The following is a 17,919-nucleotide window of genomic DNA, read 5'->3' as shown; positions in this document are numbered from 1 at the left end:
GTCAGTGAGGCAATGAATACAGCCTCATATAATTAAATATATTCACAAGGAAAGTGGTGTGGAGAGTAAAAAAGATGATCATCAACCCCTGAACAAGTTTTTTTTATACAGTCAGCACTTTTTGCCCAATAAAGTATCACAAAACACATTTATCCATAAGGGAACTCTCCAAAAAGAGGAGACTGGATTTACACTGGGTAAAACGACTGCTATATCATTTGCTCAGGACATTTCCTCTGGTGAGGTGGTGCCTCGTGCCTGCCTCCACTGGCAGCCGGTAACGGAGTAGCAGCCACACATCCAGGCACGGTACCAAATCCCCGACGGAGGTCAGTGTTTGGTGAAATCCGACTGTACGCAGAGCTCAGCTCAGGCACCCGCTGCCGGTTACACGAGGGCAAGACACTAAAACAAACTCCTAATTCTGTTCACACTAGAGCTGAGGAAATGGTTTATGGAATAGAGATTTGAGATGGAAATGAAAACATCTATAATACATGGGTTTAGATTTAATTAATGGGAAAATATATTATCAGGGCAGGTCAGCCATGTCTATATCAGGAGGAAATACAAATATATATTACTGGGCCTGCTGGATGACCAAGAGCTGTGTTAAGTTAAAGTACTTTAAGTCTGGAATAGGCCAACTTCAGATTTATTCAGGTGTGGCGGTGTGGAGACTCTCAGAATACTTTAAACTTAATTCTGGAGAAGTTATAAAGAGTAGAACATCTGCAGGGCTCATCATTGCTGTTTCTATAATCAGTTTTGATCAGCTGCTTTTTAAAATGTTCCAAAAAAAAAAAGCATGGCCACATATCACAACTAAATGCCCCAAAAGGTGAAATGGTCTGGGCATAATGTACATTCTTCTGTTTCAAGTTGGTGGAAAGTATTTAAATGACGGAGCAGTATATAATAGATGTGCTACTCAGGATGTACCCAACAGGCTACTTGTGTACTAACTGTGGGACAGGAGCCAACGGAGTATTTCAAAATAACAAACTACATCCCTTAAATGCTATTGGTAAAGACAAAAAAAATCTACTCTCTTCTGCTTTTTTAAATGGAAGAGTTTGAGTTGGAGCCATGGCTCTGGTAGAGAATAAGGGGCAACACCCAGTGGGTGCCTCTTCTGCACGTGCTGGACCGCTGTGGGTGCACCCAGGGACTTGAGCCACCCCCTTCGTCGCTGGCCGCAGCTGCATGACACGGGCTGTGTCAGAGGGGAGAGCGAACTGCTCTGGCTCTTCCAGTTCCTGTTTTCCTACCTGCTTAGGAGAGGCCCTGGCAGAGCAGAGCAGAAGCTCATCTGGGCCTGTGCAGTGCAGTATCTACACAGCAGCAGCTCAGCTCCCTTGTATCACTGCTTAAGGGCAACCCTCCAAGATGTTAACATGCTGGGTACAGCTCTATCTTTTTTTTGTCCCAAATTTGGGCAGATTAGATCAGTTTGGAGGTTGATTTGACTTGACAGTGGCAAACAGAAGCCTAAACCATTTGGAAATACGCAGACAGGACTGTACTTCAAAGTGAGAGGAACCAGGACAGAAATGCCAGAGCAGCCAAGGACACTTGTGCACCAGCTACGTTGTATGGACAACCTTGCCTGGAAACTAGAGATGGTTCCCGCTCTCTCCATATGGCCTACGTGACACACAGTGAGGGCATGGTCCAAGAGCTGCCTTGCAGACGCACTGTGACCTCCTGACTTTTTTGCAAGAGTAAGTTTGGGCTCTGGCTGACAAGTCTGAACAGTTCTGCAAAAAAGACATCACTAAGAACAGGGAATAAAAGGTGTTATTTATACTTTTGGCCTCTATGACATCCAGTGGCAAGAAGATCTGCAGTTTAATTATAAATACAAAGGAGAAAAATCATCCTTATTTGCTTGCTTCAGATCCACTGCCTGATTTTCAATTGGGTGACCTCTTACATCGTGAGAAATACCAAACACACATTCCTTCTTCCCCTTCCACCCTGAGAAGGGGTCTCTAAGAGACCTCTCTCATCTCTACCCTTGGCCACCCCTTTTCCACACAAAATCATTCCAGTCTCTAACTCTTCTTTTATGGGAGCCATTTCACAATTTAATTATGCATTGTGTGAAAAGCACTATTTTTGTTTTTAAACCTGCTGTGCAGTCATTTAATTGGGTGCCCCTTGTTCCTGTGTTATTAGAAATAGTAAATAATCATTCCCTGTTCACGTTCTCTGCACCATCCACAGCTCCATAGATATCTATCATATCCCTCCTCAGCCATCTGTTTTCTGAGCTGGAGTTCTAGTTTATTAAGTCACTATTTGTATAGAAGCTATTCCATATAAAAGATCATCTTTGTCATCATTCTGTACTTCCATTATGTCCTTTGTAAGCAGCAATCAGCCAAACTGCATGCAGCAATTTAAGATTTAGACATATTATGGATTTACACAATAGCACAACAATTTTTTTTTCTATTTTCTTCTCTGTTCCTGGTCATTCTGACTATTCTATTTGGTACTTTGGGTTGGTTTGTTTTTTGGCTGGTGCCAAGCATTGATTTGAGTTTTTCAGAAAACTATCCACTGTGATTGCTGATCTCATTCCCTGAATGGTAGGAATTAAATTAGAGTTAACCTTTTGTGTATTTACTTAGTGTTTTTTTTCTCTTGTCTATTTGCATTTCTAAGCCCTGAATTTCATCTTACCCAGCCATTCAGCGAAACATGAAACCTTTCTCCAAATTTGCCATTAACTTTACATTTGACCATCCCAAACAATTTCACTTCATTTGCAAACTTTCTTTTAGAAATCTTATACAGTGGTGCTATACAATTAATAATAATATAAATAATACTATAAATAATAATCCAACTTAATTTAATTGGGATGCTGCAACGTTTGCTACACAGTTACTTAAGCACAAGTCTAAGCATAGTCTCAAATCTAAACTTCCCTACCGTGAACACTGCATTCCCTAGCTGAGATGTATATTTTTCTGTAGCAGAAGCAGCCCAACAAGCCCAGCACATCTGTGCGTGCCTGAACTCTTGCTCACACAGACTGCATGGACGGAGTCCAGGAGGGGTTAAACACGCCGTAAGCAGCAGCTCTCCTGAGCTAGTCTCTTCCTAAGAACGCTGAAGCTACAGAAGCAACAAGGAGGATGGCAGATACGTGGGTTTGGGGCTGACAGTGCTAACATCTGCTGTTGATCCTGGCTCTGAGCTGCATGATGGAGGCATCATCCACATGTGAAAGAATTGAGGCAAAAAAAGAAACTGTCTATATAGGCGTAAAAGATATTTTATGGCATGAACTGAGTAACATTCAATGTCAACTTTAAGCTAAGGTGTATCCCTTCTGAAAAGCTGGTATATAACCTGGCAATCATACATAGGCAGATGAACAGATGTTTTCTCCAATCTTACACAAATTTCTTAAGAAACTCCCCGTAAAACAAAAGAGTCCAAGTTCTAATAAAAATTCTGTCTCTCTTTGGCATAAAAACTATATAAGGATTTTGCATTTACACATTCCTGATTGTAAAGGATAAAACCTAGTCCTTTGACAGTACAGTTAGACAGAAAATAAAATGAAAAACTAACCATGTCTTAAATCCTGTACTAAGGTGGTTTTAATAAAATCAATTTGTAATTTAAGCTTCCAGGAGAATTGGCTACCAATGTTTTTATGCAAAGAACTTTCCACAGAGCGAGGCTACAGAAATGGAAATGCAATTTGACATAGCCACATTGCCAATTAAGGATAAAATATAGAAAATATGTCAACTAGCAACAAAGACAGAGGCATTCAGGGTTCCTATATAAGCCGGTTCCTTTGGACCCACTTACGAAAAGTTTGGAGTTATTCAGGTAAATAAAACTGCAGCAGAGCCCAGAAGTAAAAGTAAATATAAGAAGAAAGGGAAGGAGACTTGGGACTTGCTCACAGTTCTTATCAAATTACAGACACTGTGTGTAACTGAGTAAGTTCTCATTAGTAGAGGCCGTCACTGAGACAAATTCCACTCTGGTGTATCTAGGACAATCCTACTGAAGCTAGCAGCTGTGTTCAGGTAAACTTCGGCTGACAAAGTAGAATTTGAGCTGTCACAGACAATTTCTGTAGCTTGTACATTGATAAGAGAGATAGCAAGCAAAATGAAATAGAAGTAGTTCATAAAAGGATTTGGAAAATACCATTGTTTTCAAAGAAAAGGAGGCAGTTTCCACAACAGAGGGAGACCCACTGTGTCCTGTGACCTTGCTAAATACTCCAGCACAATAGTTCACCTACTCAAAAGCATAGAACAAATGCCCTGAAGAGTGAGAAGACCTTTCATTATGTCCCATGCAGTCAGGCGCTGACACGAACACTGTCAGGGTTTAGGAAAACACAAGCTCCTAAACACTGTGGCTGCCAGTGCTCCAGCAGAAATGTCTAATTGGTCAACAGGAGCTCCGGGGCAGAGCGCCAACAAGCCTAATAGGCAGCGAGCACCTGGTTCATTGATGTCAAAATCAACAGGGGAGCGGCTTAGTCTGAAAGCCTGGGAATACACAGGTGGTGTCCCCATAATGATCTTCCCTGTTGGGATCTCAACATAGGATACCTTCTCCTGTAAAACAGCAGGGCTGGAAAAATCCACTTGTGAGTCGTTATTGAAATACTGATTTTAGTTCGCATCCAGTTTCATTGTACTGGTGATGACGCTCGTTGTTTCCTAGCCTATGTGCACTAGGGCTGTCTCCTAAGTGGATTGAGTTTTCAGAAAGGCACCCACAATTTAACAAAAATGCAGTACTATGCGGGTTGAATGCAATGCTTACGAAGGGCGCCATCCCGAAAGCTCTGAGTACCTGTGCTGTTTGTCCCCAGAAAACGTCCTAAGGGGACTCCGAAGTGGATCACATGGTCATGCCACCAAGCTTGACCTGAAGCAATGGTTTGTGAAGGTAATATGGTGGCTTATTCTGCCAGAAAATTTACCAGCCGCTGCTGATAGAAATGGGATTTGTGATGTACACACTCATCCACAGGGAGCTGGACTGAGACCAAAGTCATTTCATGCAGGCCACTGCACAGCCAAGAGAAGATAATTTTCAATCTGTATGACCTGGTCTGGACCAGACCTAGTAGCCTAGGGATGCAAAACTTTACAGTATGTTATTAGTCCCAATGGCTTACAAAAAATGGAAGTACAGCCATTTTACACACAAAAATATATACTTCTGTATGCCTAGAGAAATGGGTAGGAAAATTCAGAGGTCATCAATGAATAGGGATTTATCAAGATGGAATTCAAAGATAGTTTTTTTCTGGTTTATGAATATGCAAAAATCTTGGTAGGTACAAATTATTCCTGACCAGTCTACTTATGTGAGAAATGCACCAAAACACAGGGCACAAGATGTTTTATGTCACTAAACTCAGACCTTCTAGCATGCAGTCCAGCTAACAGAAAAGCTTCTCTACAACTAGATAAGAGTTCTTTCACTTCAAGCTTCATTTCAAGAAAAAATTTCCAGTTCACTCTTAATTAGGCTGTCTGGAGCAGAAGTGGATTTTGTTGCCTGCTTTAGATCTGCTACTGGTTCCACATCCACTTGTGAAATCATTTGTAAACTTTAAAAGAATTATCAGAAGAGGCTTCAGACTTATCTCCATCTCGAAGCCACCAAGCAAATGCAAGTCCTAAGGACAATGCATTTCTCATAGACCAGAACCAGGCAAGTGGGATCTAGGACACAGCCATAATTATTACAGTTATAATTATGACCTGACTGTTCATTGTGCCTGATTTGTTTCACAATTAATAGCATTTTCATCTTTATCCACTTTTCAAGTGCCACCTGAATATCATTTTTACTTTGCCTACCATGGTTTTCTATGGCATAGTTACATCTCCCATTTTTTCTAGTAGATTTCAGTAGAATTTCCCGTACCCTGGTCTTCCACTCTGCCCACAGACAGCATAATCTTCTCAAAACTGTTCAGAGCACTTCAAAAAGGACAGGATTTTCTTTTTGCTCTTTCTTCAGCTGCATCCCACTACTGTCTTTGTATCCAAGCAGTGACTTCTCTTCTTACACTACTTCTCGTGTCACTGGTTGTCTATGCCTCTTTACTTCCAGCCTAGCTGAAGAGTAGTCATGGCTTTGGAGGGATATTCCCAAACATCTTATAATGAAGTCTATAAAGAACTTTTGAATAATTGAGGAGGAAAAAAGGAAAAAAAACCCAATAAATAGGAAAGAGTTAAAGGCTGGGAGCACAGGAATCAATTTCCTCCATGTCATTACCTAATACACAGTCTTTGATCAGCCAAAATCCTTCTCCTTTTAAGGAAGGTGATGCACGATACTTTTAACTTGCTTATGCAGGGAGAGGCTTACATGAATTTGATGTTTGTAAGCCTATCTGAGTTTGGTCGTCACTGAAGCCATCAGTAAAATATTAACCCACTGGCCAATTTGAACCAAAACTAACAAAGTGGGGCAGAAGCCTTCAAAAAAAATTGTGCACCTCACATTTCCTGAATATTTAGCTGGGTGGATGAGAGAAGCCCAGATTAGCACCTTTCTCAACAAAATAAAAGTGGAATTCAGGGGAATATTTGTTTCTGGTAGCAGAGAGCTGGCTGGTGAGTGCCCTCATCCAGGCACGTCAGTGCACACAGAGTGCCAGCCTGGTATGGCCCTGGTGTCCTTTGTTAGCAGAAGTGTCACAGGGACCATGATACACAGACAGCGTTACTGCAGGGCGCTAGGAAAGGCCAGGGAGCTAAGGATATAAATTCATGGGAAACAAAGCTTCTTTAGCTCCCCTACATATAGAAAACATTTTATTTTTGTTGTTAATTAATGATTCATTCACTCCTGGCTACCACCCACGCTCAAACCCACCTGCACGGTACGGATGTCTTTTTCCGTATCCATTGCCACTACTGCTAGCCACTCACAATGATTTTGAGACAGTGGATTATGAATACAAACAGGAAACCAATAAGAAGAAAATGTGTCTTCTTTGTGCATCTAGGTAATTCATGAAATGGGACTGGGCAAACTATTTTTGTTGCCTGTAAAACTCCAGTTAATTGGACAACTGCTGTGCCAGAAAACCTTCTCCCCTCCTACAGCAAGTAAAATTTATACTGGTGATTGGTAACAAGAACATCTTGATAAAACGGTTGAATTTATTTTATACCTATAAATGAAAAGAGCTCTTAACAAAGGGGGGTAACTGATATGCTCGGTAAATCAAGAATAAAAGGACACAGGTTCTATTGAAGATTTTTTCCCCTCATTTTTTCTTTTTAAACCTTTTGATGAGGTGCCCTGTTGCTCTGAGATGAGCTTCCACTGAAGTACTTTTGGAATTATCTCAAAGAGAAATGGATCATTTAAATGAGTTAAAGCCCCCAAAACAGATCCACTATCTTCAATGCTAGGATCATTTCTTTGTATCAAGAATTTTGTGAAGTTTATAAAATAAGTCTACTACTGAATCTGGGGTTTATAAGACAAAGAAGTCTCATTCACTTTTCCTGCTTCCTTCCTGAAGTGGTGAAGGATGATACTTTTAGAATAAAGATGAAAGCAAATATGTTAAAGAGAGGGAATCTTCTGATAAATTTGTATTTATCAACCTTGAGTGTTTAGAAAACACCTACAGGCGCCGATTCTCTAAACTCCTCCAGACCTACCTGGGATTTCTGTTCTTCAGGGAAAATTCAATTGAAGATAAGATAAGGTGCTCCTTTCTATTTACTCTTTTTTTCCTTTTAGACAACAGAGAGAATTTTAAAGGTGTACGACAGGAGAGTAGGCTTCAAATTTTTTTTAATATAGAAGGAAAGATTTTTCTTTCTCTCCTGATGTTTTCTTCGGGGAACAAGAGATATTTCATGTGCCAGAAGGAAGCCAGTCATGGCTGGAATACTCAACAGATTGGGCCTGTTAGTTCTTCATGACCTCTATAGGCGAAACAGAATTAAGGTCCTCCTCAGTTCTACAGAAGGGTAAATTGGTCATTTTATTCCCCTGGACAGGCATGGGACAGGCTAGGACGGGCCTGAGACTGTGTGTGTGGCTGTTTGTACTGACTGTGAGATTGTCTGTTAGAAAGTTTGTTGTACATCTGCCATGCATTTGCACAGATTTATGTCATTATAATGTACATTTATTATTACAAAGTGCTTGAGCTATTGTTTATGGTGTGTTACAGGGGCTGACTTTTACCCCAGTTTGTAGGCATGCGCATGTAAACCTAGGGAGCAATTTGTTGCCCTGTGGTAGAGAAAGCTTTATATGCAGAGACTCTGGCATACTAGACAAAATTCTGGATTTATAGACCCAGATTAAGCCTGATATTTCAGTCCTTAAGTGCACAGATTCATATTGAGCTCAGTGGGAGATATAAACATAAGGACTTACATAAGGATATATTTGAGAGGTATCATTTTATTACATTTTTAAAATACAGTTTTAATGCAATGGCAACAAAAGATGCCAATGACTACAGATGCACAGTATTGGGATATATCTTGGGAAGTTTTAGGGAATCCAATTGGCATTCCAAAAGCTGAAAAAGCTTTTATTAAGAGGTCATCACTTTTACAGTCTCCATCCCCTCCCATACTGCGTAATGCAGGGATGGTCTTGTATGGGATCTACCACTGTAGTCAAGGAATAGAAAAATGTCAAATGAATTCTTTCATTTTGGTGATGAAGTGCTAGCTTTGCTTGCCAGCATGCAGAGTTCAATAAAAGCAGACAGGTCTTCAAAAAATTGCAGCATAAATAGATGAACTCTTTAAGGTAATATAAGTTCTGTCATCTAGATGTGAAATATAGACCTGACGGCTCGCCGAAGTAAAAGCTGACCACTCATTCCACAGAGAAGTGTTAAAGTTTACTCAGGGTGTCTTGGACTGAGAAATGTTTTAACATACCTCCTTTGCCACACCAGACAGAATGAAAGCATTTGAAGTTAAATGTCTTTTTCAAAGGAAGAAAACAAAGCATACATAAAGAAACAAAGGTATATCACAGAATGAGATCTCCAGCTAGCTACTGTTTGCAAGAAAGTTGCAATTAGCTGTGCAATGGAGAAGGTGAACCCAGTTGCATTTCAATAGCATATATAATGATCCCAGTAGCTAGAAAGCTGATAGGTATGTGCAGGGGGTTGGTTTCAAGATTTCCTTGTGAGACAGAAGGTCAGGATTCCTGTGGTCCCCTGTCATATTTAATTCATATCCTCTGGCCTTCTTCACCACATTTATTGAATTACAGAAATAAAATTCAATGAACCAAAAACAAAAGAAGAGCAGACAGGGCAAATCCTGATTTCTTTTACATCCCTACTCCACAGCTGACTTGAGTGGGCTTGTATGCAAGCAACTGAAAGCAGAATTTAGAAGGAGGGGAAGAAACAAGTTAGTACAACCCCTCTTGCCACCCCCATAATTGCATCCAAGGAATTTATTGTAAGGAGTGACTATTTGCGTGTGGGAGTAAGGATGTAGTTTCTATCAGTCAAGCATCTCCCTGCATGTTTTTTTAAGCCTAATCTTTGTGTACTCCCTGTGCGTGTTTATCAGATTCCTCCTTGTCACAAAGGAGACGGCAGCAGAACGGCTTTTCAGAACTGTTCCTCAGAAAAGCATCACTGGCAATTCATCACATGAGGACTGAGAGGCAATCCTCAAATATGTTAAAACTACCAGCTTCAGGGAAGTGCCCTATAGGCATGCTTGTCATGAGGATTCCCCGCAATCATCTTAATTAAATGGATACAAGCCCTTATCCTCCCTTTGCAAGTGAGATGCAATAAGCCTCGGGTTTCCAACAGGCCAGCAATGTGGACTCTGTATTTGAGCAGAAGCTCTAGAGATGCTCTGTGATTTTTCAGGAAAAGATTTTGCTGCATCCCCTCTGTCATTATCCCATTTTATTGCCTTGTATACCGCCTCCAAGAACGGGGCTGTTTTGAGAATGATTGCGGATCACACAGATTTCTCAGCTATCCCTCCGGGCAAATCTACGCACAGCGTTTGCATCAAATTCTATCGGTTTACATATCTATACCGTTAAAATGCCACAATTCCCTAGTGTGAGCACAGTCATACTGAGACCTCATACAGATAACCTGTACTGGTACTCAACAGCATCTTTACATCATTTAGATATGTTTTTAGAGGTAGGTATGTGCAAATGTGGTTGTTGAGTCTGACCCAAAATATTCATCAAGAAAAGAAGACATAAAATGCTTTGAAATCCTCTCCAAAACTGCTAGCTCACCAATATTTAGCTTTGGCATTTGAATTTTTGGAAATGTCACAGCTAATAAATAATGTATTATTTTCTGAGCTACAAGGTACATTTTTATTTTAAAACTTGAATCTGCTTAACTATCAAAAAATTAAGTGCTTTAGTCACGTACATTTCAACCTATGGGATGGCTGCCTTTCCACTTAAATACATTTAATAAAGGTGACCAGATGCTTTGTGTTTTTAATGGCTTGTTCTGCATCCCAACAAAATGTCCCTGTTTTGGCTGCGATCGCAGATGATTCATTCTGAAACCCAGCCCAGCTGCCCTGATATAGCCGAGGCAGGGCAGAGCTAAAAAACAAGCCATCTGTGCGGGAGAAGTGGGCTGGAGGAGTGCTTTGTCAGGAAAAGACTCTGCCATTTCTTGGTCACTGTGTTTTCTAGCCATCCAGTAACCCAAAAGTCCTATGGGTCCAATCTCTCTGCCTTCGCAGTTATATATTTTGCAGTTATATTCTACAATTCATCATCCCCTCTTCCCTCCTTAGAAACCCTTCACCCCGCTCTGCTATGGAAGCTCCTATGTAGATCAAACACTTCAGTAAAATGTAAGATGCTGATCCTACTTTAAATCTTTGCAATGGTAAGTCAGAATTGCTGACCCTGTGGCTGCAGCAGCCAAGCTTCATGCTAGAAAAAGCAAGAGGGATTCATTTTCGCCAATCCTGAATAATTAGCTCTGCCCAGCTCTATATTAGCATCACTCTATTGTCAGCGCTGCCAAAAGAGATATCCTGCATTCACGAGCAGTCACACCGCTCGCTTGCAGGCTAGCCGAATTCAAGGGCAAAATGCTACCCTCAGGCAGAGCTCCCCGTTGCCTCAGCAAGAGGCCGGCATGCATATTTGAAGGCAAAATCTGGTCTTGAGTGTGTCATTGAGACGAGGCACTCCAAGCCTTCCCGGCCCCCACGGCCTGCCGGCTGCACGGGGAGCAGGGCGGCTGCGGCCTGCCTGCCCGATGGCGTGCGCAGGGCAGAGCACCTCCCAGCACCCCGCACTTCCACGCTAGCACGCAGCGGCTGCCGTCAAGTTTTCCTTTGCAGCCCATGTTCTCTAGCGTTTGAAAGAACTCTTGCAACTCAATTCATCTGGCATGCATACGACTGACAAATACACTTTAGAGGCAATAAATTAGCAATTTCAAGGCTTTACTTCCCCTCATGGACTAATTGCCAGAGATTATAGTATATTATGAGAGTGCAATGATACTAATGCCTAAATATGCTTCAGTGATTATAGCGCTATCCTCAATAACCAAGCTGTTTAAATGTCAATGCAAGAAGACTCTTTATTATGAGATTAAATATTATTTTGAAGCAATGCAATAGGAACTTCCCAGGCTTCATGGCTGCAATAATATATTGTATAAGCTGTGGAGCAATATATATTATGTAAGCTGTTTTTCTTTCAATACGTACAATAAAGGGTCACAAAATATTTTTGTGCTGCAAACTTGAGCAGCTTCCCTGATAAGAAAGAGGATCTTGGTATCTTTTTATTTTGTATTTCTTATTAACATGCTACTGGCTTCCTTCTTTCCCCTACTTTATATTAGCACATGTGTATGACCACAGTACAGAGAAGATAAATTCTTGTTTTCTATCAGTGTAACTAAGTGGGGAATCAGAGTTCTTTTTTTTCCATCTTGAAGTGCTACTGTCTTGCACAGATGCTTTTGACAGTCCTACCCCTCATGTCTAAATAAATGTGTTTATACGCATCATTGAGAGAACCCCTAGAAATTAGATGGAAGCTCCAATTTTCAGGTTCAGCTGTTGACATGAAGCAGAGAACAGAGGTGACTTTAAGCCACAAGTCCCCTTCCACGGTTCTGGGGATGATGGCTGGCGACCATAAACTCAGGTGTGGATTTAAAAGGGAGGGAGGCCAAGAAGGCTTTAACGACCCACTCATCTCATCTGGGACTCCCACGCTTTATGATCTTTTCACTCAGTTGTACAGTCTTCCCCTATAAAACTGCAAAATGCTGCCACTGTTTTCTTCAAGAAAACCCTAAACACTGCAGTGGGCCCTGACATGGGACATGGCTACTCTGCGACCTAGCTCCAGCATGCCATGCCCCTTCTGCTGCTTCGAAAGCTGGCATGTGAAGGGAAGGACGATGTCCACTTGCTTCACGAAGCAAAGCAAAGGAGCTACAACATGGTCAGAGATGTGATCCCATATTCCCTAATATTTAAAGATACTTATTCATCTTGATTTGAAGTTGTGATTTAAAACAATAAAGAGTAGAACTCATCTAGGAGGCTGCATGTTCTAGTTGGCTGCTAAATGTCAGTGGAAGCTCTAAAAATGTTAGGAATGTCTTTGAATCTGTAGCTTGATTTCTAGCAAATTTATTAATAATTATAACTAATAATTACTATAACAGTATGGAAAACAAGTAGGTAGGCCTGGGGGACAGCTCATGTGAAATTAAATACATGAATTATGGAAAGACAACTGCTAATGAAGCTGTGGTGGAATTCTCTCCTGAAAATACTTTGTTTTCTTAGGAAATGTCAGTTCTTAAACAGAGCATGTGAATCTCTTCCATGGTATGCCCTGAAATAATGCGAAAGAGGTGCTTCATATTTGGATCTGCAGATTAAATTCTGGCCCTACCCTGACCAGGGAACTCAGCAGCAATCAGACACCATTACATCCAGGTGCAGCAGGACTGGACACCTTGATCCATGTCCTAACACCTTCTGCTAGAACTGGGCAATCCCTAAGTGGCCATTCAGGATCTACCTCCCTTCTATTGTTTCACTTGGCTGGATTTCTTCAGCCATTTTGTATCCCATCTATAAAACGTAATGCTTGTTTACCTCAGAATGTCTGAAGCTCTTTCTGATCCTCAGGTGAAAGACACCTGCCACACATGCCCAGAAAAGACACAAATTGCCCTATTATTTGTAACATTTTCAAAAATCTTCATCTATTAAAATCACTGTGACTGACAAGGAACATGCTGAAAGGCCAAGAGAATTCTTTCTCTGCTCTTCACGCAGACAATAATCTGACATCTTTTGTGTTATGACTTGACTTGGAATATAAGCTGGGAAAGCATGTCTTTATCCTTCCAAGAGCAATAAACTTACAATACTGATGTTAAGCAAATAATCAGAAGTAATAAGTTGACACTGTTCAAAGAATTATGTGGAATCACATGGGGAAAAATACCTAGTTTTGGCCATGCTTACACAAATACTTTTTGAAATGAGATTAAAATCCTCTTTAATTTTTTGCAAGCACCCTATGAAATGCTCCATTCTTCCCAGCTCTCACTTACCATGTATCCTGGTGCGCAGGTACACTTCCCTGTAATGCTGTCACAGTCTGCACCGTTCTGGCAAAGGCAGCTCAGCTGGCAGCCTTCGCCGTAGTATCCAGGGGGACACGTCTCGTTGCAATAGAGTCCAGCCCAGCCAGCTTTGCAGCTACATTCTCCAGACAGGGGATGGCAACTAATGAAGAAAGACAGACATTAATGAGATCTGGGCATGAAAGAAAAATCCTCCCTGTAAACAGCAGAAATTTCTCAGTAGAATGATTCAAATGAAGCACCAGCAAGAGTCACATTCAGAATTGAACAAAGCTGAAAGCTGTTAAGGATGGTGAACATGAGCAGCCACATAGGTCAGGAAAGGTATAGGAAATATGGTGCTAAATACCAACCTGCAAGTAATATACAGGCAACCAGGAACTGCTGCCTGCAGCACTGGTAACTTTACACTCATGAAGTTTATGCTTTTTTCATGCTCAAATCAATATGACTTGGGTAACTGATGTTAACTACAGGATTGAGCCATATATGTGTTATACTATTTGTGTGTGATACTGTCAGTTACAGATGATCAAGGTTAGGAGAGATTCAACTATATCACAACTAGAGAAGATGAAGGGAGTAAGGTTTGTTTTATTTAACTTCAATCAGGAAAGAAAGGACTTGTGAATATAAACCTGAGTCCCACAGCACAAACATGAGTGACGCCTTGGCAGAACTTTTAAGGAGGGGGAGGTAGAAAGGAAAGGGTTTTGGAAAGGAAAAATCCCCCTTGGAAAAAGAGTTTTGTGGGGAATATTCAGCTATAGTGAACAGAACTGATTGCTATGGGATTTATTCAGGGCAGGAGTCAACAGGAGCCCTGGGACTAAATCTCAGCTGTGCAGGGAAATGAGTCAAGTTCCTTTATGCTGAATAATGAGCATTGCTACCCAATATTAACACTCTGACTTTCATTTCTCTTCAGATAATTCTGCACTGTTGTGGCAGCACACAGAGAGAAAAGTAGAGAAGAGATTCAAGCCCAAAAGGCCAGACAATGTCTGAGTCTTGTGAAGATGCGTCTGGTAGGTGGAAGACTTACTTCTTTGTTCCTCCTATCAAACAGTTTGTCTTTATTCCCTATTTGCTCTTCTATGAACAGAGAGGGCATCTCCTGGCTTCCTGAGGGCACTAAGCTCTCCAAGAATGACAGCCACCCTGCGGTTGCAGTTGGGAGCTAGGAGAGAGGAAGGCCGGAGATGTGAACATCCTGGTTTGAAGAAACGGAGGTTTCTGGGGGACAGGAAGGGAGTGCACCCGAGAAAGTCACATCTGGGGAGATGAGGTGGCCAGTGAAGGGTTGGGAGAAAGAGCAGGGGATGGAGAGAGAATGTGATCTCTGGAAAAGGACTGCAGGTTGTCTGAGGCCAGTTGTGAGTGTAAAGCTTCACCTGAGTGCTGGGTACACACTCTGGCCTCTGCACTACAAGATTGTATCTTAACAGCACCATCTAACCCTCAGTGAGAGAGATGAGAAATAACATGGCTACAAATCAGAATTTCCTCTATTATTCTCAGAACAGAGCTCTGCAAGGTGGTACCTCTCTGTGGACCTGACTCCTGGTTCTTTGCATCATAGAGTCTATTTATTATTCCTTTACGATTATTTATTGCTATAGCTTAATATTGTGGACTTGACTGAATGAGTTTCTGTACACCTGTAAAATTAATATGCTATATATTAATTTTCAAGGTAACCTCGTAAAACGTAATTTCCAAGTATGTTTCAGGCAATTACTGGTAGGAGAGGTTAGTCACAAACTGTTGTGACTAAGAATTATCAATTTTTGTGACTGTCATATGTTTCATCATAAATAGTGTTTTACTGACTAATTAAAACAATTCATCAGCTTAACAAACCACCATCCATGAAATTCTTCTGACAAAGCAGTCCCTGAAATTATGGTTGTTCACACAGCACCTCTTAACATTTAGATGAAAATAATAAAAGCTCATTTTTCTCCCTCTCCATTTATTAATCATTACCTAATAGGAGCAGAAAGCTAAACATTAAAGGAATATTTTAGAGTGGATTCTTTGTTTCTCTGTTTTCACTTCTACTGCACATATCATAAGGCTCCACAAGAACTGCGTCTGTCGGCTAAATTAAATCTTTCAAACGTAATATATGATCACGGCAGTTTGAATCAGTCTATGACAATTCAATTGAAAATACTATACTCAGTAAGAACTTCTACTTCAACGTTGGCTCCTTCATCAAAACGGAGAGCTGTTTTGCATGGGACACAGACTATTAAAGGCCAAAAATAAATCATCCTAACATGCACTAAAATAACCCAGCAAGAACCAAACCAGCTTGGCAGAAGAGTCTGTGGGAGACGGGCCATGGACTCCTCACTAAGGCCCCCTAAAAGGCAGCGGCAGCATCCTGCCTAAGCCTTTTCCCACTCTTCGACCAGGCTGCAGGCTACGGAAAGCCCTGTGCAGAGGTCTGGGTCCCTGCATCCATATCATCTCCCTGTTGAAGCAAGAATGATTTTATTATTGGCCCAGAACATCAGAGTTTTGGTTTTTCCCTAAGCCAAGCATTTGTAGTCCTTCAGTGCTTTGAAATGCATATCTTCTGCTCTCTTGCAGAGGGCTGGCATTGCAGCGTTAGAAAAATCCTCCATATGAAATTCCAGGGTTTTGGTATCCATGACGATGGTTCTGGGGAGGCAGCAACAGTCGGTAAATAGACTATACAGCAGGAGAGGGGGACCTTTTCCTTGATGGTAGCAGAATAAACCTTTCCAAAGCTTTTGGCAGGCCAACACGCTATACAGTGTTATGGTAGAGCAACATGCAAAAAATCGCCAAACCTACATGGTTGGTCTGCACAAAATGAAGTTGCAGGCTCTGTCCAGCCCAGGGACACAGCAGTCTTGTCTCTGATACAAAGAATACAACATCCTGAAGTGCAAACACTTGTGTGACAATCAGAGTGTCCTGATGCACAACTTCAACTTGAAGATGCCTGAGATTTAGGGGCTTAACCAAAAATCAGAAAACAGCTGTTCTCTTCCTGATTCTGCCAGTGAATCTTGGCCATGTAACTTATTCTTTCTGCATCTCATCTTTTCCATCTGTAAAATGATGCCTTTCTTCCTTTGGATGCCCTTTAAGATCTGCAGCTGATAGCACTAAATAGTACTAAGTTTTTATTAGTAGTTATTTTTTATATTCTGGTATTTGAGAACTATTCCAGTAGTTAAAGCCAGAATTACATACTAAGAACACTGCAGCTCATGATGTGGAAGCAGTGTGTACGTGCATGTACATGTGAGTTAGGAATATGTTTGTCTTATTATATTAGCATTCTGTAAAATTTCATTCCATGTTTAAACTATGTACATACACTTACAGCTAGGAAATTTATCTATATGCATCCATCCACCTATGCACCTAACCATCTACCTGGTGAATTAAATTCGCTAGCTGCAGTGATTTTGAAAAATTTAAGGCACTGAATGTAAAGGTGTTAAAGCAAAGAAGTGGAAATACAATTAGCAAGGTGAATTATTTGTGTAATTCCTCCCTTCCTGTTCTGAATGTACTTTTCAAGGTCACGAGTCCGTATAACATTTTGCCAGCATGGGATGTAGCATACGTAAGGCATTCTTCCACACCACCAATAAAATTAAATTAAGAAACACAAACAATTCTTCTGGACAAGGATCACTTCATGGATTGGTATGGGAATGTGAAGCCTTTGAAAGGATCACAGAAGGCAAACTCACTAACATCTGCTTTCCAAGCGCTTGCTGTGAGCAGGAAGGGAACTTCACATTCATGAAAGAGTCTGGCAGTGTTATACAGTAGTATTTTACATTGAATCTTAACAACTTTTATTTCATCAAATCTCTTGCATAACAGGAAGGAACAGTGCAGAAAACCTAAAATGAATGCAACAGGCCAAGTGTCTCTCTGGCACTAAGCCCAAGTAGCCAGGAGGGATGAAGAGAAGGTAGAAATTGGAAGCTGTCCACATGAGAAGGAAATTCTTCTGTGGCTCTTGCTAAAGTTTGGAAGCTTAAGTATACTATGCAGTATAGACAGTAACAAAAGATTTTTTTTTTCTATTCACTAGCTGAACTGAAAAACAGAAAGTCATTTTTCACCTGTGCACTTTTTTTTGGCACAGTTAACATTAATTTTTGAAGAAACCTGTTTCCTTTCACTCTAGGTAATTTAACTTTCTTAAGGCAAATTGGGAAAGAAAAGTTTCAAACAACATAGTCTGTTCCAAAGTCTGAATTTAT

At 40.9% G+C, this 17,919-nt stretch overlaps 1 protein-coding gene across 1 annotated transcript in view; it reads right to left on the bottom strand.

Moving 5' to 3' along the window:
* Positions 1-17,919, bottom strand: part of MEGF11 (multiple EGF like domains 11) — a 298,039-nt gene that overhangs the window by 61,646 nt on the left and 218,474 nt on the right. The window contains exon 12 of the mRNA XM_064517860.1: positions 13,622-13,796. Coding sequence (XP_064373930.1) covers positions 13,622-13,796 — 175 coding nt within the window. The remainder of the gene's footprint in view (positions 1-13,621; positions 13,797-17,919) is intronic.

Source organism: Dromaius novaehollandiae, chromosome 10, assembly GCF_036370855.1.
Source record: "Dromaius novaehollandiae isolate bDroNov1 chromosome 10, bDroNov1.hap1, whole genome shotgun sequence".
Classification (NCBI taxonomy): Eukaryota; Metazoa; Chordata; class Aves; order Casuariiformes; family Dromaiidae; genus Dromaius; species Dromaius novaehollandiae.
The sequence above is the reverse complement of the archived record's forward strand: the minus strand, read 5'-3'. Positions and strand labels throughout refer to the sequence as shown.